General features: G+C 58.4%; 1 protein-coding gene and 1 non-coding gene across 2 annotated transcripts; both read right to left on the bottom strand.

The window, feature by feature from the left end:
• Nucleotides 1-2,201: 2,201 nt before the first annotated feature.
• On the bottom strand, nt 2,202-19,108 carry WNT10A (Wnt family member 10A). The gene is made up of 4 exons (XM_039555554.1): nt 18,801-19,108; nt 15,802-16,064; nt 7,497-7,873; nt 2,202-2,988 (listed from the first exon to the last, which is right to left on the bottom strand). The coding sequence occupies exons 1-4, from the start codon at nt 18,857-18,859 to the stop codon at nt 2,521-2,523; spliced, it is 1,167 nt and encodes a 388-aa protein (XP_039411488.1). The 5' UTR covers nt 18,860-19,108; the 3' UTR covers nt 2,202-2,520.
• On the bottom strand, nt 5,164-5,236 carry TRNAV-GAC. Its single transcript has one exon. It is a non-coding gene; the product is annotated as a tRNA-Val (tRNA).
• Nucleotides 19,109-22,348: the final 3,240 nt, after the last annotated feature.

Raw genomic sequence — 22,348 nt, 5'->3', positions numbered from 1 at the left:
ACCATGCCACCTGCAGACTGACCAAGATCAAGCGATCTTATGTTTTCCTCTGAGTGTCCCAGGGTCACTAGCTCACACAGGGTCTCTACAGAACCAAAGAGCACTGGACACTGTGCTAGGAGTCTCAGCCTAGGTGTGCTGGCATTACTGGTATGCTCTTTTACAGTGCTATGTTCCCAAAATTGGGTGGCAAGGCAAGAGCAAGCTGCAGTCTTTGCAGATCCAGGGTGCTCAGAGCCTGGTGCCTCACTGGGGGATGTGAAATGTTCTTGGGGGGAATGGTCCTGCCCTGCATCACCTCTCTGCATCATCAAATACACCTTGTCCCCACTCTGGTCCCCTTATAGGGCAATCGTATCCTAGGATCCCACTGTTGCAGAGCAGGTGGCCTGGGATTAGCAAGCAGGGGGTGAAGGGGCCAGAGCAGTGCGGGGAGAGCTTCCATGGTGAGACAGTCATCACCTCAGGCAGCCCTGAGATCACAGGTGCCTGCAAAGCAGCTCCTGGGAGGTGGGAAACCAACGTCACCTACAGAGTGCTGGAGCTTGACAGATGTGCTGAGTTCCACTGTTCTGAGTAGCACAACCTTAGGGACACAGGGTTTTGGCCAGCCTGGGAGGGAGAGGAACCTCATGGGGTTCAATCAGTGCTTGGGACAATGGCCAAAAGGCAAAGCTCTTTCGGATTTGAAAAAAGGGCCCTGATGCTGGAGATGGATATTGGAGATGGAAAAGTAGGATGTCAGGAGGGAAAATGAACTGCTGGAGCATGCCCTGTCAGAGTAAACTTGCCCCATGGGAACAGCACTGCTTTCATGCCTCATAGGGCAAGCCTGGGTGCCCCAAACCCCAAGCTGAGATCCTGTTCCCTGCAAGGACACCAGCCCAATGTCTCTGCTGCCAGGAGCCATTGTGGAGACTGTGTGACTTGCTGTCCCTTCTGCACCGGCAGACGGAGCCACACAGCTGCTGCAAGGCCACTGAAGATCCTGTACTTCCTTCCAGCACCTGCAGCATTCTCCTCTTCTCCTCAGCTGGTTCCAGAAGCAAGGACACCATCCACATGGTCCCTCCAGGAGGGGAAAAGCCAGCCCTCCTATCCAGGGGTGGTGAAGGGCAGAGCATCCATCCCAGCTGATCCAGCTCCAGCTGTGTGTGCAAGCGTTATGAAATGAGGACACGGGCCGCTCCCTGCTGGACCTGGGGCGCTTGCTTCCTTCCAGCCTGGTATTTTCCTCCTTGATTTAGTTTTTTTTTTAATTCACTTCTATTTTTTTTTGTGTAGCCCCAAGGGGTGCACAGCCGTGGGAGGAGCAGGGAAGTTATCAGCCAGGAGATAGCAGCAGCATGATTCACTGCCTGGCCCCTGCAGGCTGCTGCAGCCAGATGGGTGCTCTCCCCACCGCCACAGCAAACTGACAGTTGTGAACCCCCATTGCCTGGCCCACCCCATGCTGCCTTCCCCTCTCCCTACTCTCCAGCCCCACCATCCCACCCAGGAGTGTGGGAGACAGTGGGGCAGCTCCCGGCCCCAGCATGGTCACGGGCGTGGGGGCAACAGCCAGGATTCCCATGGGATGGATGGGGTCCAGCATGAGTCCAGCTGGGCAGGAGCTTCCCAGCAGCCACCTTGCAAGTGTCTGGGGTGCCTGCGAGGGGTCCCCACCTCCTGCCAGTCTGCAAAGAGCTCATAGGATGGTTATTATGGGATGGTAGCAGAGCACCAGGGAGAAAGGCTCCCACAAGTAGGTCAGCAGCACCGAGGGTCCCCCTCCATCCTTCTGTCACCCTACAGGAATGGAGAGCCCTTGGCAGCAGGAAGAGCGGAGTGCTGCATCCTGAAATACCCTGTGCTGTCTCCAATCCACTTTTATTCACAATCAGAAAATAACTTACCATATAATAACACAGACACACACAGCACAGCCCCGGGCACCCGCCCCTCCGGCCACGATACTACGGCCCAAGCCAGCCCAGAGGTGAGAGGTGAGCCCCAGCCCGGGGAGTTGTGCCCCTTCTCCATCCCACGGGATGCTCCAACCCCATCGTGCTCCGAGCACAACCTCGCATGTGGTTGGAGGAACTTGTGCACAGTGCTAGTGTGTGTCCCCCCCACTTCCCTCCCACCCTGGGCTCCCCATGCCCTGCTGTCCCCTACCCCGCCCTGCTCCACGCCGCCGGGTGCCAGCGGGCACTCCCCACCCCCACGCCCACCCTCCGCCCCCCCGAGTGGTGCTGGTGTCGGCGGTCTGTACAGCATGGCCGTGCGCTCCCCGGGGCCGGGAGCCTTGGTGCTCTCATGTGGGGCTGGGGGGCAGCGGGCAGCCCTGCCCTTCCCAGGTGACGACAAAGTGCTGATTTTGGAGGGTGCTGAGCATCTCCTCTCCTGCTCCCTCGGAGCGGAGGGAAGCGGGTATGGCGGCTCCCCCTCCCCCCCAGCGCCAATCCCCGTCTCCCTCCCCTGCCGCAGGCAGGCGTGCTTGTCCCTGGCACCCTGGGGTGGGCACCCGTCCCCGCCTGGCTACTTGCAGACGCTGACCCACTCGGTGATGCGACACTCCTCGCAGGCCACGAAGCAGCACCAGTGGAACTTGCAGTTGCAGCGCTCGCTGCGTGTCTGCCGCAGGATGTTGTGCCCGCGGCCGCAGCACAGGCTCTCACAGTTGTCCATGCCCGGGCTGGTCTTGTTGCACAGGCGCCCTTGAGTGCCCAAGGAGTCCAGGGCCGGCTCCCGCTCGCAGAAGTCGGGTGACTTCTCGAAGTAAACCAGCTCGCTGATGCCAGCCCGGCGGCGATGCCGAGCGTGGCCCGGCTCCAGCTGCCCGGCGTTGCGGTTGTGGGGCCGGATAAGGGTGGCCCCGTAGAAGCGGTCCTTGAGCAGGGACCCCACCAGGCGAAACTCAGGCGTCACCTGCCAGCATGTCTTCAGCTGGCAGCTCCCTGAGGTACCGTGGCATTTGCACTTTCTCCTCATGTTGTCCATCACCACCTGGGCAGGGAAGGAAGGAAGGACAGATGAGTTAGCATGAAGGAGACCCATTTTGGGGACTGGAGAAGCCACAGTGGACCTCTGTGTGGGTTGGCACTATGAGAACATCAAGGGCTGGCATGAGTAGCCATCAAAGCTCTGGAAGTGCAAAGCCAGCAAGGCTGCACCCTGTTGCTGTGCCCAGTGCAACTCATGTCCCACACCCTGTCCCTTCCCATCCTGGCAATACCAACTGGCTTTTATGTTTCAGCAAGGGATTGGCACCTAAAGGAGAGGGTGAGCTACCTGAGCACAGGGAGGAGAAGGAGCCTGAATATCACCTCCCACTGCTGCTTGGCTCCAGCAGCATCAACCTGATCCTGGACCCCAGTTAAAAGACAGCCTGGCTACATCTCTGCAGCCCTACTGGGACCCCCTCCACCCCTCCCCCCAGTGCAAGGGTCCCCCATGCACCTCACCAGCCAGTAGCACTGCAAGGGATGGGAGTAGCTGGGAGGGATGCTTTCCCCTTCCTTTCCCCTCCCCAGCACCTTCATCCCATAAAGCCCCAGTTCTGGGAGTCCTGGGAGCAGCTCTTTTAGCTCTTGCCTGCTCTCCTTCAGCAACCCTGGCCACAGGGATACTGCTGTGGCCAAGCCAAGAGAAACAGCTCATGGCCATCAATCTCCAGGGGTACACAACATGGCCACATATGCCCACACAGCCTGGAAAGAGACAGTTTGTAATGTCCTCTGCTCTGTCCCAACAGGGGTTCCCTGCTGGGTTGTGTGCCCCCATATCCACGTGCTCACACAGGCTTCAGCAAGTCCCCTGCCCATGCAGACACCCAAACCCTACCAGGAGCTCAGCTGGGGCTTGCAGACTGTACCCAGGGCCATGCTCCAGGGCTTGTGGGGAGATTCCAGGGGACACATGGCCCTGTGGAAGCTGCTGTCCCACAATGCCAGTCCTGCCCAGCCACCTGGCTTCATGCCTGCCACATGTTGCCTATTCCTGCCCCCTTCCTGGAAGGGACACATGTGACAGGAATGCCTTGTTTAGGTAAGGGTGAGTAGTTTTTATTCCTTGTTTTCCTGTTTTTGAGTAAATCTCCCCGTTGCTAAGCAGTTATGGTAATGAAGGCAGGTCAGGGAAACATGCCTGGAGCTTGGGGCACATGGCGGAGAGGTCTGGGCTGGGCTGGAGTTTGGCTTTCATCCTGCTGAGTCCTGCTCCTGCTGGGAAGAGCCTCCACCTCACAGTTAATGAGCTACCTGGCCTCTCTACCATGGCCTGGGTGTGCCAGCCAGGAACACCAGCTGCTTGCCACTGTTCTTGTCACTATCCTTGGGAACACACTGGCACCGGGACCCCATCCTTTCCCACATTCCCTTCCTGCTGGCTTGGCTAGACCAGGAAAAATCTGCATACAGGGCTGTGGCTGGCAGGCTGGCCACTGGGCTTCAGGGGACAGTGGTGTGACAGCTGGACAGGGGTTCATTTGGGGCTACAGCTGGTCACAGCAGGGGCTGAAGAAGGTGTCAAGTGTGGTCATCTCCATCACCCAAGCCATCCCTGCTGAGCATCCCTAGCCCCAGCACCACAACACCCATCCATCCCTGACCAGCAATGGCTTGTTCTTTCCCTCCTGCACAGGCAGCACAGAGGGGACAGGACCCTGACAGAGCTGGGAGATCCAAGAAGGGCCCATCTGAGCCTTGGCCCCATGCTTTTGTCATTGGATTTTCTCCATGCACCCTTACCCGTCCTTTCCCTGTCTCATAGACACCCAAGTTCAACACATGCCCGGACTCGCTGGTGCTTTCTTTCGAACATTCCCAGCTCCTCCCAGGCACGCTCATAAGAGCTTTATCGTAGGTCTTTGTTGTGAGGGTAATGGGTAGTTCCTGGCTTCCTTTCATCCCCTCTCACTCTCTGATCTGGTGAGTTAGGACGACCTGCAAAGTCTCCTTCACACTCTTGCTGCTCTTTGCTGGGGAGCTTGCTGCCTCCCAGGGATGCAGAACACCCACCTCAGTCTTGAGCTGGACCAACCAATGATTATCCCATAGCTGACTTCCTACTCCGACTCAGGACCAAGGTCACCACTGCCACCATCAGAGGATGCTGCACATCCCTTGCAGCTGCAATCCCCTGCCCAGCTTCATAGCTGGATGTAAAAAGGAAAAATCAGCGTGTTTCTGCCTGGTTTCGAACCAGGGACCTTCCGCGTGTCAGGCGAACGTGATAACCACTACACTACAGAAACCCACATCTGATGGCTCCTGGATGCCACCATTCCTGGAATTGTCACCTCCCTCCAGCATTGTAGGGTCTGAGCTGGGAGACAGGCTTACCCACACACACAGTACCCTCAGGATACACAGAGAGGATGCTCAGAATCAGTAAGGTGCTGGAGAGCTCTGGGTGCTGCAGCTACCTGGTGCATGGAAAGGGATGGTGCATGGAAAGGGATGGTGCATGGCAGGGCATGGCACAAGGTGGGCATGTCCACATCACTGCTGTGCTAAAGAGGTTCAAGCCTCGAGACTTGGAGAGGAGGACCACAGAGCTGCTGCAATCAGTACAGCCAGTCCTTTCCTGGGAAATCCCAGGAGGTTGCTCCTTATTACAGCAGGAAAATTGCTTCTAGGAGTAAGTGGGGCTTGGGTGGGTGTGGGACTCACAGCATTGCTAAAAGAGCCAGTGGGGAGTTGGAGAACGCACCCCCAGTGGGGCAGCCAGGACCAGCCCTGGCAATAAGCATGGCACCAACAGACGTAGGCCAGGCACAGCATCATCTCCTTGTTCCAATGCCTGGCACCCACAGCCATCACACATGGGTTCACACCCTCATCTCAACAAGGCCCCTGAGTTGGGCAGCCTATCCAGGCATTGCTTCCTCACCTGCACTGGTACCATTCCCTCCTTTATTCCTTTAGTTCTCCTCTGCATCTGCTTCTAGCTCTCAGGCTTCTTTCATCGGTCCAGATCTTGTCTCTGAAGCCACCAAGACCTGACATTGCAAGTCCCGTGCCTGCCTGCCCTTGGGGACAAGCAGACCCCAGGCATTTTTGCTGTTACTGGATCCCACGGGAAATGTTTCGTGACATCCCGCCAGAGCAAATATTCCTCTCTCACCTTCCCTTCCTTCTGCAGGCTGTGCGGCTTCCCTTGGGAAGCAGGGAACACAGACCACAGGTTTCTGAGCACTGCCAAGAGTTCCAGAGATCCAGGGCATGTAGAGATGTAGGGGAATCAGGATGAGCCCTGCAGTCAGAACAGGAATGGGGGTCTTGCCCAGATTGGGCCAGAGCAGCCTGCAGAGGATTTAGCTGCCTAACACTGAGTGAGCCTTCACCACACGCAAGCAAACAAAGCCAAACAAATCAAAAGCTTTGGTATTCCCCAGGCATTTACAGCTTGGCCAGACTGGGGTGGCTTCTCCAGGGTGGTTAAACTCAGCTCCAGCATCAGGGAAAGCCACACACTAAAGTCCTGCTCTGCAGCATCCTCTCCTCACCTGCTGACTTCAAACATGCTCAAAGCAAGAGGCACATCCAAATGTCTGAGCCATCCCAAGGAAACATTCCCTGTGGAATTCTGACCTTTAATTATTTATTCCTGCAGCCACTACAGATCCCTAGGCACTGCCCTGGCAGCATGTGGCTGGGGTCTTTCAGACATGTGTCCTATTGGATGGGATCTCTCAGGCACCTGCTGGGAGCAACAGCAGGCAGGGAAATGCAGCCATCCTCCCAGCCCCTTCTGCCTTCATGCTTCTTGTCTCCAATGTCACGCTGCTTTTAAACATCAGCTTCCAGATGGAGTGAGCTACTAATTAGTACCTTTAACAAGACCTGACATCATAAGAATGGAAGGGAGACCGTCCTGCTTGCCTGGACAGGCTCCATCACACTGCTAGAGCTGGGGGACAAGGCTGTGGGCTGTCACCTCTGCTCCTAAGGGCATGCTGTGCTTCCCAGCTGGTATAGGAGCCCACTGCCTAACTCAATCTCATTCACATCTGCCTCCTTAGGGCACAGACCCCCTTTCTGGAGAGAGAGACATGGCTGGGTGCTGTAGAATCTGTGCTGTGTCCCCATGATGCCAGTGACTTTCCCCTCCCTGTCTTCAGCTTCTTCCCACTGCAGCTGCCCAACACCAGTTCACCCAGCTCCTGAGAGGCAGGAGCCAGAATCATTGCTGTGCCACCCCAGTAGCACCACTGCAGCACAGGCAGTGACAGTGGCCTGGGACAGTGTCCCTCGGCAAGGGCACAGCAGCAATGTGCAGAGGTATTGTCCCCAGCAGGTGTTTGACCAGCACATCCTTGCACCTGTCCTGCTAAGGGCATCACTGCCTTTGTTCTGGGCAAGACTGGGGAGAGGCAGTGCCTTGGGGGCAATCCCAGACTCACAATTGGTCCCACAGCAGCCAGCATGAGGCACTCGCAGCCTTCCCACACATGTCCTGGGGACCCTGTTCCCACCATCACCTCCCCGCACTGTCCCCAGTGCCTCACTCACCTGCCGGCCCACGCGGTTGTTGTGCAGCCGCATACGGGAGTGGATATCCCTGTAGGTTTCCCGGGAATCGAGGAAATCTTTGGAAAACTTCTCTCCATAGTCCACATCAGGGCTGCACCCACCCCATTCCCAGGAGTCCTGGAGGCCAGGGGTCTCCGCCGGCATGTGCTCCATGTGCACCCCGTGCACCATGCCTTTGCCACGGTTCATGGCTTCCAGCTGGAGACGGTGCAGCTTGCGCCGGAAAGCCTCCTCATCGCCACGGCGCTTCTGGTCACAGCCACAGGCCTGCAGCTTCCCCAGGGCACAGGCGTTGGACACGGCATGCACCACACCGGCGGCCGCGATGGCATAGGCAAAGGCGCTCTCCCGAAAGCCTGCAAGGAAGCAGAGAGTGGGGCTCAGGCTGGGTGGCGTGACCCCTGTGGAGGGCCGGATGATCCTGGCTGGATCCCTACACTGGGGTGTAGGGATTTGGAGGTTCAGCTTGTGTCTTACTTTTTCCAGATGCACCAGCTCCCACACAGACCATGCTCCCTCTCCAGCCCCATCCCCTCCAGGACACACTGCTGCCCTGAGGGACAGCCCTGCCCCAGCTGGGACCCCAGCTTCCACCATCACCCTGCTCTCCCATCACTCCAGGAGATGCCACCACAGCACTGTTCAGGCATCAGCATCATGGCTCTGATGGGAAAGGCAATCCCTCCTCCCCTCTCCACTCAGAGTTCCCTACTATACTAAATATAACGCTGGCTGAGAAATATTTCTGCTGAAGAATGGGCCACTTTTGCTTACTCACAGGGTGCAGATTAGGCAGTAAAAAGAGCAGGCTGCACTCCCTGTCCAGCCCCATCCATCTGCCCATATCCCTTCCTACCCTAAACCCCGCCAGCTCCCACAAGAAGCTCTAACTGTGATACCAGGCTGGAAAAAAATGAGCATCCCTAGTCAGTTAGAGCATGCCATGACCACACTGTGTGCTGCCAGAGCCGGCAGCTGGTTGTCATTAAACGCTAGAGAGTGAGGACATCCACAAGTGTCATTAGCTGGGGACAGGGCAGATGGGGACAGGTCTCACAGAAGGGGTTCCATGGGGCTCCATGTGGCTGTGAGCAGGGGATGCCTGAGAATCTCTGGGCTTCACTGCAGCCAGGTGAGGACCCTCTCCTCCCTGGGAATTTCTATTTTATTTGAAATGCGAAGTAATATTTTTGTTTGTGGTTCCCAGGCCAGGCGTGGAGCCTGCAGTGCCCTTTGCTTTGGTGCACAGTGACTGGCCCCAGCATGAGGCGAGGATGGAGGGAGAGCCAGATTTTGTGCCGTGGCGTCACATGTGAATAAATAAATAGCTGGAGTTCCCAGCCTCTCTCCCTCTGTTGGACATGAGCAGTTTCATTTGCCCTGGCTTCAACACAGCTGAACAGACTACAGGTTTTGGGGTGCTTTCTTTACCAAATCCATGCCATCAAACGGAGGCCTTAGGTGAGCCCCCCAAAGCTCTGCCAGCTCCCTGCCTGCACCACAGAGTCAGGAGAGGTGAGAGTGCAAACACTGCTGTTGCCCATCCTTGGCAGTGCTCCCCACCACGCATGTCTCCTCCGTGGTTCGCTGCCGCCCGCTGAGCAAACGCTATGATCTTATTAAAGGAAAATGAAATGCAGCCCAGAAACCTGCATTTAAAGTCATGCTGCTCTTTTGTGTGTTAATTTGACACTGGTGCATTTAAAAAATTAACGAGGCGCTGCTTAAAAGCCAGCAGGAGCCTCTCCCAGCTTCCCCTTGGTGTGGGACAAGCTTGCTCTCAGCCTGCCTCTTTCCATGCACAAGTTGAACAACATTTTTCAGCGGGCAGGTAATGGGGCTGCTGGTGCGTACACTGTGCCGTGCAGCCTCCCCGGGGAGAGTGCTGGCAGGCAGTGCCTGCAACACACCCACAGCGCTGCTGGAGCACGAAGGCCCACATCTGGGGAACTTCAGTCCCCAGGTGAGCAATGGAGGATGGAGAACCAGCACAGAAAGCTCTCCTGGATTCCCAAATCCTCCCTATGTCAGTTCTCTGATCCCATCATCTCGGTCAGCTCCAGCCCTTCACATGCCAAACCTGGGCACAGCCCAGTTTGTCAGGGCCACCCCGCCGGGCACCCCCAGCTCCTCACACAGCTGGTGCCTGGGGACAGGGGCAGCAAACCCTTCCCCCAGAACAACACCCTCCTCTCAGCCCTGCCTCTTTCTCGCACATTTTTCCAGCATAAAAAATAATTTCCGGTGTGGCATCTCCTTAAAATCCCTTCTGGAGCCCAGACACAAGCTCTACCCCACCCAGTCCGTCAAGCAAGCCTGTGTCCTAACAGGTAAAGAGGTCAGGTTTGTTTGGTGCCCTTCAGCGCTGGGAAACCCCTGGGGTCAAGCCCCAGTCCTCCTTCTTCCTCTAGTACTCTCCAAGCACATGTGAGCTGATGGATGAGGCATGGGTCCTTGTCCCTGGAGCTGCCATTCCCCAGGCTGTGGCAGGGGACAGACTGGTCCCTAGGGCATGACATCACAGCATTCAGGAAGTTGTCTTCCCATCTTATCATGCTCCTTTCCCTGCTCAGTATCACTCTGCCTGGCCCTACCATTCTTCCCTTCCTTCTCCCCTTCTTCCCTTCCTTCTCCCCTTCTTCCCTCACCTGCTCTCACAGGGAGCTGTGAGCAAAGGAGAAGAGAGGGTCAGGGCAGCACTGGGATGACAGCAGCCATGCCAGTACGGTTCTGCTTGGAGGTTCAGTTTACATTCCTTGCTCTACCCCAGCCACGCCAGAGACAGAGGATTGAAGCAAAGCAACGAGCAACATGGCTGCAGGCAACAACCACCAGCCTCATGGGCTCGGCAAGGGTGGGAGCTTCCAGGAACCATAGCCGAGAGTGGCATGTGGTGGCCAGCCCTGAGCCCTTTGGAGGGAGGCTCTCCAGCTACCCCAGCCACCTAAGACCTCAGCAGTGATTTTTGAGTCACCATATCCCTCCAGAGACGACAGAAGAGGTGTAGTTGTGGGTGGTACAAGATGTATTGCATCCTGCAGGGAAGAGGGAACGGAGGACACCACCCTGACACCACCACCGGCATCCAGCCTGCTATGTACTCAAAGACCATGCTAGGCAAGGAGGACAGGTCTGAAACCTCATCCCCAGGTCAAATCCCAAAGCAGCTTGCTTAGCAGGGGAAAGTTTTCCCTGTCAAGATGTGCCAAGGAGATGGCTGGTCATTTAGCAAGACCCCAAGTCTCAGCAGCACTGGCTCTGCCATGGACACTGCAGTTCTTCCATCTCTCAAGCAGAGGTGGGATGGAGGCTACAGGGCTGGCTCGGGCACAGCTCTAGGCTCTACAGTCTGTAGACCAGAGAGAGCTGGAGCCATGGCCTTCCTGCCACAGCTCACCATCACATCCAGGCAACAACTCTCTCCCAACCCCCATCACTGCAGTGCCTGGGTGGCATTGAGGGAGCTGGCAGGACAGCCTCACATAGGCTCACCCTAGGGTACCCCAGGGATGCTCAGCTGCCCCCTTCATGGCAATACCCCCCAGGAGTGAGGTCTATCTGCCAGGAGCTGTGGGCACATTGCCCCCGCCCTGATATAAGGCAGAGGAGAACTTCTCCCGCCACCTCCTGCAAGGCCTGCCGACACGGCCAGTCCCGACACGCTGCCTCTCCCCCAGCCCCGCTCCTTCCCCTCCCCTCTCCCTAATTAAACTGCAGGTGAACCTGCCAGGGTCTGGCCCAGCACCAGGCGCTAAATGCCTCCCTGCAGATCCCAACTTGCCTCCCTTCACCTTCTTGAGCGTGCCAGGGACAGCCCGCAGCCTTCGCTCCTTGTCTGCCCACGGCGCTCTGAGACAGCAGCCCTTGCTGCTATGCAGGCTGCAGGGAGCTGGGCTCAGCCCCGCACCGCCGGGAATCCTGCCTGGCCCCAGGGTCTCGCTTGCACCCATCAGTGGGGAGAAGGTCCAGGGAACAGGGGAACCCACAAGGATGAAGCCAAGCATCCAAAGCACCCACATGTGCTTCAGGGCCAGGTGGGCAAAGCCCTTGGTTTGCCTGGGGGTACACAAAACCCTGCCAGCAGCCCAGCTGCAGGTGCGCCAGGCCAGGCGCTGCGGTCTGCGGGCACCGGAGCTTGGCTGGGGTTCTGCAGAGCTGGGTGCCGGGGTCCTGAGCTTGGCAGCATCTCCCTGGATAGCTGTAACAGCACCTGCCTCCCTCAGCACACAGCAAAGCCTCCCCAAGCTCCATTTCACAGCTGGCTGAGCCCCAGCACCTGGTGTTTCCATCCGTGCAGGGAGTTCCCCGCTCTCTGCTGTAAGAAATCAAGATTTCGCCATGGCAATGCAGACCCCTTGGCACCAGTGAGCCCTTCTAAGGTGGGCACAGGGCATGGAAGCATCACCCATCTCTCCAAAGGCTGCAAGAACCAAGAGACACTGCGCTCCAGAGTCACGTTCCCTCCAACCATGAGCCTTTGAAGGCCTTCAAGGACATCCAGCCCCTCCATGGGGGTCCCAATTTTTTCAGAGCTCCATGTAGATGGGGTTGGGGTTGGGATGAGCAAAGGTGAATAGTCAGTCCCATAGCACACCTCAGACAGCCCCTGCCCAGCAGCCAGACAGTCCCAGCCCTGATGGCACTGTACCCACCCATGGGTGCACACATACTGGACAAGGACCAAGACCCAGTGACCCACTATCATCTGCAGCTTGGTTTTTGTCAGGCAACTAGGCATGGGTCAGCCCAACCAAGCCACACAGTGCCTGGCAGTCCACAGATGCTGTGGTGGGACAATACACCAGGACAACAGGCCATCCTCTCCAGTGAGGTGGACACAATTGTGCTGCTCACCCGTGGAGCAGGAGCAGGGGACCTATTTTCACTGCTGGTGTAGATGCAGCCACCTGCCTCCACCTCTCTGCTCCATCCTCCTACATCTCCTGAGGCCAAGAAAGGATGTCTCTGTCAGCCAGGCGAGCACATGGAAGGAGAGGGAGGTACAGCAGAGAAGGATGGGACCAGGGACAGCACTGGAGGGTGCTGGCAGAAGTGACAGTGCCAGAGAACGGGCAGGAAGGTGGTGAGTACATAGGCAGCCAGCTGGGGAGCCAGGGAGGACTGGAGGAGGATTTGCAATAGAACTGTTGAGCCTGGATGCACATGGAGGGCACACGGGCCGAGGAAGATGGGGGGGTGCAGATGGCACTGGAGACTCACAAAAGGGTACAAAGGACATCTCATACCCCAAGGATGCAGCATCAAAAGACCAGATCTGAAAAACCCACAGACCATGGGGATGTCTCAAAAGAACCCAGTGACTCTGTGAGAGCAGGGATGGTAAACTCCTAGGCACCCCCTTTGCCCTCCACTAACCTGTTGTTGTGCCTCACAGCCACTGTTCCCTGCGCGCCAGGGATAGCAGCACCTCCCAGGTCTATGCTCTGCCCAGGATGCTGTTAGCATCTCTGTCTCCAGCTACGCTGCTCTGAAGCCACCCCAGACTCCCAGCCCTGTCCAGTTTGAAGCCTCTCCTTCCTGTCTCCCCAGGGCTTGCACTCAAACTTCTGGGATCAGCTCAGCAGGATGAGGAGACAGGCACTCATTTACCATTGTCCTCTTCTCTGTCCCCAGGGGATGAGGCCCCTGGCTCCACCGGGTGCCTAGATACTGGGCAGAGTGTGGGACGGGCACCATGGGACAGCTTGGAACAGTGTTGCACCCTGCCCGGCTCATGCCCACACTGCAGAAGATGTGAGAGATGCAGGAGGAGAGGACAGAGTTGGGGAGCGGAGCCAAGCAGGGAGAGCGGGAGGGAGAAGCCAGCTACAAATAATTTAAAGTGAGATTCACGCACGGCTGAACTGATGGCAGAAGAAGTGGGAAAAGGAATGAAAGATTAAAGGGGTCTGTCACTTCAGGTTACAAACAATGATCCTACAAGCACATTGCATTCCCAGGCACGGCAAGGATGGGGCAGGGAGCAGAGCAGAGACCCGGTCCCCGGAGGTCAGATGCATTAAAGTCTGCGGCATGGAGCCTGCACCCCTCACTTCCGCCACTCGCCTCTCCTCCAACACTGGGCTCCTGAGATGCATCCAGCATCCCTGCCCGGATGGCTGTGCCTGTAACAGATGGAAGGCAAAGCTCAGAGCTCCAGCACTGTTATTGAGGGACATGGGTGGGTTCAAAGTGGGCCAGGGCTCCAGCCTCAAGGCTTGCTCCATGCCAGATTGGCTCCAAGAAACTACATTAGGTAGCCTGGGCGCTTGAGGCTCATCCTGCACCCTCTGCTGCCAAAACAGGAGTGTCATGAGATGCCTGCCTGCTCTGATGCTCCAGCCCTACCTCCATCCTGCCCTGTGGCTGGGTGTTGGGTCTCCATTCCAGAGAATAGGATCCCACCAATGCCGAGAGCCTGGGCTGGGCCATATCCAAGAGCCCAGGACTGGGACAAGAGTCCAGGGTCTGTGGGAGTCCCCACATCCATCGGTCACAGCCCTGACAGCAGGAAGGGCTGCAGGAGCACCTGAGACACAAGTGAGGTGCACGTCACTGGGGCCACCAGCAGACGAGGAGGGCTGAGGGAGGGATGCAGGTCAGTGCCCTCTGCTGCTGCTGCTGCTGCTTCTCACCCAGCCTGGTGGGACCCGGAGCAAGGAAGCTTGTCTGGGTGCGTGAGCAACTTGAGCCAGCAAGTCGGTGTCTCCTGCCGCCCGAGGAGACTAGAAGTGAACTGCATTCCTCAGAGGACCTGGAAATACCTTGATGCTTATCAGAGCTGACAGTCCCCACCCTTCCTGCCAGGCCCTAACCTGGGCACTGCTCACAGAGGGAAGAGGCAGTGCCCTTCTCCAGGCACTAAGGTCCTGAAAGTGACCAGGGCTGCTCCATGGCAGGACCACAGCCCTGATGCCACACATACTCCAAGGTAGCACTCCATCCAGTGATGTCCAGGCTGCCCTGGACATGAGGGATCTTCAGACACCAAAACACTTCTGTGCTCCCCTCTCCAGCCTTCTCCCAACCTGCTACAACTGCCTGTGGGCTCCTGCCACTGCATCCCCTCAATGACATGTAAGCCTCAAGCTGCCAACCTCTCCTCTTTAAGAATCTCCTCATAGCCCCAGGGAAAGAAGATGTAGGATGTGGAAGGATGTTTGAAGAAGAGTGGATGGTCGCAACTCTCTGCTGGGCATCAGGCTGAGAGGCTCACAGTGTGGGTATGTGAGCAGTTTCTTCAGTAGTTTTCACCTTTCTTGGGAGCTGGAGGAGTGGTATGTGTGCTGAGCACCTCGCCTGCCCTCAGCACCCTGACCTTCTGCCACTAGTACCATATTGTCCTTCCTGCCTGTGGTCTGGGGCAATGGGCACTTAGGTATATGCGGAGGCACAGGCTTCACGAAAGGGTACTCAGGTGAAGAGATACCTTCAAGTCCTATAGAAGGTCACAACCCTAATCTGCACCATGCAGGCCAGCCCATCTGCACACCCAGAGTGCTCCTGAGGGAAAGAGTATCAACCTGGAAGGCTCTGGTACAGGCAGAGCCAGCCAGGACTGCGAAGGAGATGAGGAGATCCTGACATCAGGATCCTTGGCAAAATGTGGAGAGCCAGGAGAGTTCTCTCAGCAGCACAGCTGGGGGCTGTGTGGGCAGGTGGGGTCCCAGGACAGCCTGTATCCCTGTCCCCTGTGCCATCATGCTTTAGGGTCCCACAAAACAGAGCGCCCTTAGCTCTCTGCACTGGAGAGCCAACACAAGGGCAGAACACCAGGCTCACAGAACTATGTCCCACTAGTTGGGTGCATTTCAGCTCATCACAGCACACTAAAACCCCATCCCCAGGGCACGACTGAGCCAAGATGCTCAACTGCATCCACCAAACCAAATCCCAGAGCATGGCATCCACCTTCAGACCCACAGCTGTTGCTGCACACCCGTGGCACTGCTCCAAACACCAGCCTAGACCACACGGGGAGAAGATGCCAGAAAGATGTGAGGCCTGGATGAAGCCTTAGGAGCAGCTGGGGTTGGTCAGGGAGGGGCACCTCAGGACAAGGGCCAGCACAGGTACAAAGGTGCATGGAGGAGCTTTGCCATAGTGCATAATCCTTCGTCTGGCACACCATGACATTTCTCTCCTTTCATCCATGGGGATGCTGAAGAGCTGGCCTCATCCCCTGGGCCAAGGAAGAGCTGTGCAGGGGCCCAGGGGGAACCCATGAGGGCTCCAGAGAGCAGGTGCTGGACAGTGGGAGAGGAGAGGAACCTCCAACCCTTACCTCTACTGAAGATGATGCTCTCATATGGAATCTTGTTCTTGGTCTCAAGGCTGGAGCAATTCCAGCGCTGGTCTCGGAACTGGTGCTGGCATTCATGGATGGCAATCTGGATACCCTGGATGGCCGAGGCGGTGACGTCGGGGTGGCGCACACACACCTCCAGCTGCCGCCGCGTCAGCCCCGGCAGGGTCAGGCACACCGTGTTGGCATTCAACACTGGCTCTGATGGCAGCTTCAGGCCCAGGATCTCATTGGAGCAGGAGCTGTGAGGGAAAAGGACACCCTTGAGCTCAGAGCAAGCAATGTGTCAACCACTTGGTTTTCCTTTTGGGGAAGGGGAAAAGTTTGTGGGGGACACACACAGGGAAGGGAGATGCTCCTCGATCCACACTGTGCCCACTGCATATAGGGAAGGCTGGAAAAACCCTGGGCACAATGACAGCTTAGCCAGGCAGAGATACCCAGCAGCACTGGGGCTGCAGTCCCCTCCAACAACATAAGTACAGCGCAGACACCCTGGCTGCCTTTGCACAGCAGCAGTCAAATTTGGCCATCCTGCCTCTGGAGCCCAGCATCTCCCAGGACTGCACTCCCTCTGTGTGCTCCCCCAGGGATCTCCCACACTGGCTGTGCAGTGCAGACTCTCGGCACACATTGCCTCAACTCGCCTTCCACAGAAAGCGTGGCTTTCCCCTTGGGAGAATTTAGACACCCTGGAGCAGGCAGCCCATTCCAGGTCTGGCTCCATCCCTGTTGCTGGCTGATGCCCTCCCTGCATCTCCTGTATCCCCCCCATCACTGCTGGCCCTCACAAGGGAGGTAAAGAGAGCAATCAGCCTTTTCCTTTCAGCTCAGCTGTGAAATATGGAGCCAAGCACGTGCCAATGACCCTCAAGCTCCCAGCAACAATCCCAAGTCCACCGTCACATCCTAGCCCCACTGAACCAGATGCCTGTGGCCCCAGAAGCACAGAGAGCAGGAGATGGATGGGTGCAAGGGGAGGCACATGGTCCATGGCAGGGGTCCAGGGTGTACAAATAGAGATGCTGCCTGGGGAAATGGGGAAGTAGATGGAGTGTGTAGAGATGGGACATGGGATGTGGGGAGACAAAGCATGTCCAGAGAGAGATGCCGGGAGCTAATACAGAGGTACTCATGACAGACAAATATGGAGAAGGAGACAGGAGGAAGTGTTTGCCCATCTCCAGGGAATGGCTTGAAGGACTCTGGGATAAACTTGGGTGTCCAGGTGGAAGACCCACAAAGCAAGCAGAAGGCAGCAGGATGCCCAGCAGCATCCAGCATCTTGCAGCATGGTCCACTAGGAGCTCAGCACCATCCCACTGCTTGTTCAGGAGAGCTTGGTCTCTGCTGGGGCTCTCCCCAAGAAGGTCTCTCCCTGTTCCCTGGGACAGCCAAGATCTGAGTCCCCAGAGAAGCAAGGAGCTTGAAGTCCTTTGAACTTTGATTACAGAAACAAGACTTGGAGGAGGATGCTGGAGGAAGGACTGCAGCTGCCAGGTCTTGGGGAAAAGGGTTACTCCCCCACTGTTCCCTCAAATCCTGCAAGCCTGGTGCAGGTACATGGAGTGAAGCAGCTGTCAGGGGATGAGTTCCCCAGCTAAGTGCTTACCCAGCTCTGGAGGGAGGGTTCAGCCCCAGTGTCCCTGCTGAATTACAGCTTACTCAGGGGAGAGGGAGAACTGTCAGGATCAGGCTGCTGCTTTCTCCAGCTTCGCAAGAGTATTTATACCCATCCCACCACTTTCACAGGTTCATATACGAATATGCTCCAGTGCAAATCCACAGTGACTCCAATACGGAGAGTCGAGGTGGAGCGGAGAAGGAAAAGAAAGGGAGTGCATCCCTCCAAAACCCCTACACAGGAGGAGAAATCTTCTTCCCGGCTTCCTGCACTCATTCCCACTGTCAAGCAAGCCCTCGCTGACACAAGATGCAGAGCAGGACGCAGCTACCACCATCCCCAAGCCCAGGAGCTCCTGCCCTGAGCACTGCAATGACCTTGTTCCCTACGTGTCCTGAGCCTGACACAGCGCCTGCCATCTTTTCCCAGGGCATCCCGGGATGGGGGCGACGTTACGGTCTTTCTCCCGATTGCACTGCAGGGAAACTGAGGCAGGGGCTCCGGAGAGTGGAGGGAAGGTCCTTCTGCCTCTTGCTCCACCCAGGGCTCAGGAGGGCCAGGGACCGGCAAGAAGCTGTCACTGTCACACTTCTTAGGAGGATGCAGCGCTCCCCCCAGCTCTCTTCCCCCTTTAAATCTGGATTTAAACTTGATTTCACGGTGACAGGCCCCCAGGTCACAGGCTGCAGCGGCTGCTGCTTTAATTAATACAAGTCCCAACGTTAACAAATTATATTTAAAGGGGCTGGAGGGAGGGGGAAGGGCGGGGGACCCTCCCCACTCATACCAGCACCAGGATTAACCCCTGGCTGCCTGCAGCGCACAAGTTTGGGAGCGGGCAGAGGGAAGGCGAAGACGGACAGGGATGGTGAATTTGGGGGTTCGTTTTCTGGAAAGCAGGTGGCCCCCTCTTACCCCCCTAGCCTTTAGGACTGGCGGAGCCACGGAAGGGATGCAGGGGGATCCAGTAGGCACCGACCCCCACGACAGTGGCATCCCAGCCGGCACTCCCTCGTCCTCTGCGGGAGAGCGGGGAAACTGAGGCAGTCGGGGCGGGCGCTGCAGCGTCTCCGGCCGGGGACGAAGGGGGACAGCCTCCTGGAGCGGGGGAAGCCGCGCATCCCACCGGCGTTCCGTCGGGACGAGGGAAGGCGACAGGGGCAGCAGCCCTGACGGCCCCTTGAACGGGGGCCCGCAGCCGTGCGGGGCTGGGCTGGGGCGGCGGGACCCCCCCAGGAGCCCCCTGGGCAGACCGCCCCCGGTGCGGGGCTGGGCGCGGCGGCTTCCCCGCTCCCTCCCCGTGGGGCCGGGGCTCTCAGCGGCGGGGCTGGGGATGGAGGGGTGAAGCTCCTACCTGGGTACCCAGAGGCTGAGCAGCAGCGAGCAGAGTCCGTGGGCCAAGGCCGGGCGCATCTTCGCTGGGGCAGCGGCTGTGCGGGCTGCGGGCGGGCGGGCGCCTTTGGGGCAGGGGCGGCGGGGCTCGGCGCTGCTCTCTGCCCGCTTTGTTTGTTGTGGGTTGTTTGCTTGTTTGTGTTTTCCCCTCTCCTCCCTCTCACTGGCTCCCTGCGCGCCGGGGCTCGGCTCGCCGGGGCGGCTCTGCCATCCTCCCGGGATGCCCCCCCCGCCTCCCGCCGCCCCGGCGCCCTCCGAGCCCGGCGAGGGCTGCGCGCCCCCCGCCCTGTCCGCCGCCGCCCCGCCGCGCACAGCCCCCCGGCTCAGCCCCCATGGCGGGACGCGCCGGGGGGCCGGGGGGGCCCTCGGTCCGCGGGGTGCGCTCCCTCGCCGCTCCCCAGGGCGCCCCGGGGCTCCGGGGCCGCGGCGAGCGTGGGCAGGGCTCGCCGGGCGAGCGGCTCCGCGGCTCCCGCGGGGCCCGCAGGCACATGGGGAGCCGCGGCCCCCCCGCCGCCCCCCGCCGCTGGTGTCGCCGGGCCTCCGGCGGAGCGAGCAGGGTCGCGGCCGGAGCGCCCCGGGAGCGCTGGGCGCGGAGCGGCGGCGGCAGCGGCTCTGCCTGGGATCGCGCTGCGCCGAGCATTACTCAGCGCCCGGAGCCCGAGTCCCGACACGTCCAGACAGGAGCCCGCGGGGGAAGGACGGGGCAGAGGGTGGCAGCGGGGCGGGGAGCCGGCGTGTCGCACGCAGCCTGCCGGGGAGGGAGCGGGCGGCGGGGGGGCGAGCGGGCACGGGCGGCGGAGGAGTGGGCGCGGGGCTGGGGGGGGAAGCGGTGTGGGGTGGGCACAGCGTGGGTGAATGGGCACGGTGTGTGGGGTAAGCGTGCACAGCGCTGAGAAGTGTGTGTGGTGGGAATGCTCAGCGCGGAGGAGTGTACGCAGGGTGTAGGGTAAGTGTTCATGGTGTGGGGTGAGCAAGTACGGCGTGGGTCTAGAGAGCAGGGAGAGCTGAGTGTACGTGGCCCGTGGGCATGTGTGCACGGTGTGGGGGACTGTGCATGGAGTGGGAGGTGAGTGTGCATGCTGTGGGACCATATTCGTGGGAACTTGGGGGAGTGCATGCTGCTGGGGGTAGTGTGCTGAGGGCATGGGAGAAAGGTGCTGTGGGCGTGGGGTTTAGTGGTGTGCACAAGGAAGCAGAGTGTGCAGAGAGTATGGGTGAATGTGCATGGCGTGGGATAAGCATACACCAGGTGTGGACTGAATGTGCTCAGCGTGAGAGTGCACCAAGTGCGCGTGAGGGCACAGGGTGTGGGGTGATCGTGCGTGGCATGGGTGAGTGTGTGTGGGGCATGGGTGAGTGTGCACAGCATGCATGAGTATGGGGGACCCTCGTACCCGAGCACGGTGAGAAAGCAGCGCACAGGTGAAGGTGCATGGCAGGGGCGAGGGTGCGTGGGGTGTGGTGTGTGCATGGTGTGGAGTAAGTGTGTAGGGCATGGGGGATGTGAGCAGGCACTAGGTATGGCAGGAGGGTGCATGGCATGGGGTGAGCGTGCATAGCAGGGTGCGTGCGCATGGAGTACAGAGCAGGTGTGAGTGGCGAGCGTGAGCACGTGTGGAGTGTTGAGAGTATGACTGTTCTCAACTCCAGTGCCTGTGTGCACTGAGTGTGAGGAGAATGTGCATGGGGTGTAAGTGTGTGCAATGTGGTCAAGTGCAGACAGCGTGGATTAAATGTGATTGAGGCAAAGGGTGAACAGGCAGGGTATGGGGGCGTGGGTGTTAATGGGGATGGAGAGAGTGTGTGGTGTGGGGTGTGTGGGGAGTACCGGCAGATGGGAAGCACATGGGGTATGGAGTGAGTGAACACGAGGAGAGGGCTGTGCATAGTATGGGATATGTGAGGAGTGGGGATGAGTGTCCCTGTGGTGTGGGGTGCAGGGGTGCTGGGGATTCATAGAGGTATCAGGGTATGCACATGGGGACTGGGGGTGCCGGCGCGAGCTGTAGTTGTGCAGGAAGGCATTCCTGATTTTGTGAGGCGTGTGGGTGCCTGTCACTGTGCACAGGGGTATAAGCATGAGTGGCACATGCTGGGGGTGTGACTCTGTGTGTGGACATGGCTAATGGCCATGTACATCCCATGTGTCAGCCCTGTTTTGGGTTCCCCCAACCCAATGCCAGGAGAGCAGTGCTGCAGGGCCAGTGCCTATGGAGGAGCTGTGGATGTGGCTCTGCCTTCCCTTAACAGGGCCACCAAGTGCTCCCAACCTCAGTTGCCCATGAGCTCTCCCAGGCTGGGCACCCAGTTTTCGCCCACCTCCTTGGCACCATCAGTTCAGTTCTTGGGCTCTCCTTACCTTCATGGAGTCCCAATGAGCAGGGTATCTTTCATCTGGGAGCTGTGCACTGGCCTTGCAGGTTATCCCTGTGTCCTCCTGCTTCTTCCTTGGGGACAGGAGGGTGGCCCTGGAAAAGCCCAGTCTCACTGGGTTCTCAGTGAATATGATCTGCCCCAATGCAGCCTCTTCCCAGTCATGGGGATACTTGGTGTCCCCTCAGTTTGGGTGCCTGCTCTGGGGCTAGGGGCCTCCACTTGGGCTCTGGGGGATGGGGAATGGCAGGCAGTGCCCTTGCAGGCCCCCACTACCCCCAGCCACCACAGCCCACCCCAGGCTGGTGTTTGTGCCATAAACAGCTGCCTGGAAGCTGGCAAAACACTCTCCTGCTAGCCGGGCACTGTGCATCTCCCCACCAGCACAGCAGCACTAACAGGGGCTACCTTCTCTGCTCGTGTGTTGGCTCCTGTTGGTGCCAGAGAGGAAAATGTGCTTCCTTTGGGAAATGAGTTGTGATCTAGGGGTGGGCCCTAAGACTGTACTGGTTCCCCCTGGGTGCAGCAGTGTGGCATCACCACTGAGGTTCCTTTTGTGGTCCTGAGGTTGCTGGTTGCTCTCCTGTCCCCAGCTCTACTCCTGAGTGGGCTTAGCCTGTGGGCAGGTGTGGACACTGGTACAGAGCCAGCATCTACCCTCCAACTTCCTTGCCCACACAGTTTAGCAAGAGGCAAGAGTGCCGAACCTTCTATCCCTCAGGCAAAGGCCTGAGAGTACAGAGAGGTTCCTGGCACAGCATCACCCGGCACTCATCACTTCCTCCATAGCTGCTGCCCTCCTGGATTCCCCAGCCCCCAGCGAGTGATGTGCAGTGTCCCATGGGAGTTTGGGAGTGATGTCAGGACATCCTTTAGTCACCTGCCACCAAAGGAGGCAGAGGTGCTGGCTGGTGATGAGAGATGTGGTGTCAGGGCTGGGCAGAGCACACCAGCAGACCTGTGGACATGACACACAATGCTTCCTAACATAGAAGCCATTGCTCTCACCCTCTCCACTTCCTCCCACACAAGACCTGGCTCCTGTGCTGAGTTTCCTCTTTACATCCTGGAACAGACTGTCTGAACCCCCAGTTAGCAGGCAGGGATAGGACAGAGGAACATCCCCCTCTTTAAGGC

Source organism: Corvus cornix, chromosome 7, assembly GCF_000738735.6.
Source record: "Corvus cornix cornix isolate S_Up_H32 chromosome 7, ASM73873v5, whole genome shotgun sequence".
Classification (NCBI taxonomy): Eukaryota; Metazoa; Chordata; class Aves; order Passeriformes; family Corvidae; genus Corvus; species Corvus cornix.
Note: the sequence above shows the minus strand (reverse complement) of the source record. Positions and strands in the feature narration are given on the sequence as shown.

What these genes read in the sequence shown, in the direction of transcription:
- WNT10A (XM_039555554.1), bottom strand. Translation starts at nt 18,859, where the DNA reads ATGCGCCCGGCCTTGGCCCACGGACTCTGCTCGCTGCTGCTCAGCCTC. An exon ending in CTCAGCCTCTGGGTACCCAG is followed by an intron (nt 16,065 to 18,800) that starts GTAGGAGCTTCA and finishes TTTCCCTCACAG; the next exon opens with CTCCTGCTCCAATGAGATCC. An exon ending in GAGCATCATCTTCAGTAGAG is followed by an intron (nt 7,874 to 15,801) that starts GTAAGGGTTGGA and finishes GCTTCCTTGCAG; the next exon opens with GCTTTCGGGAGAGCGCCTTT.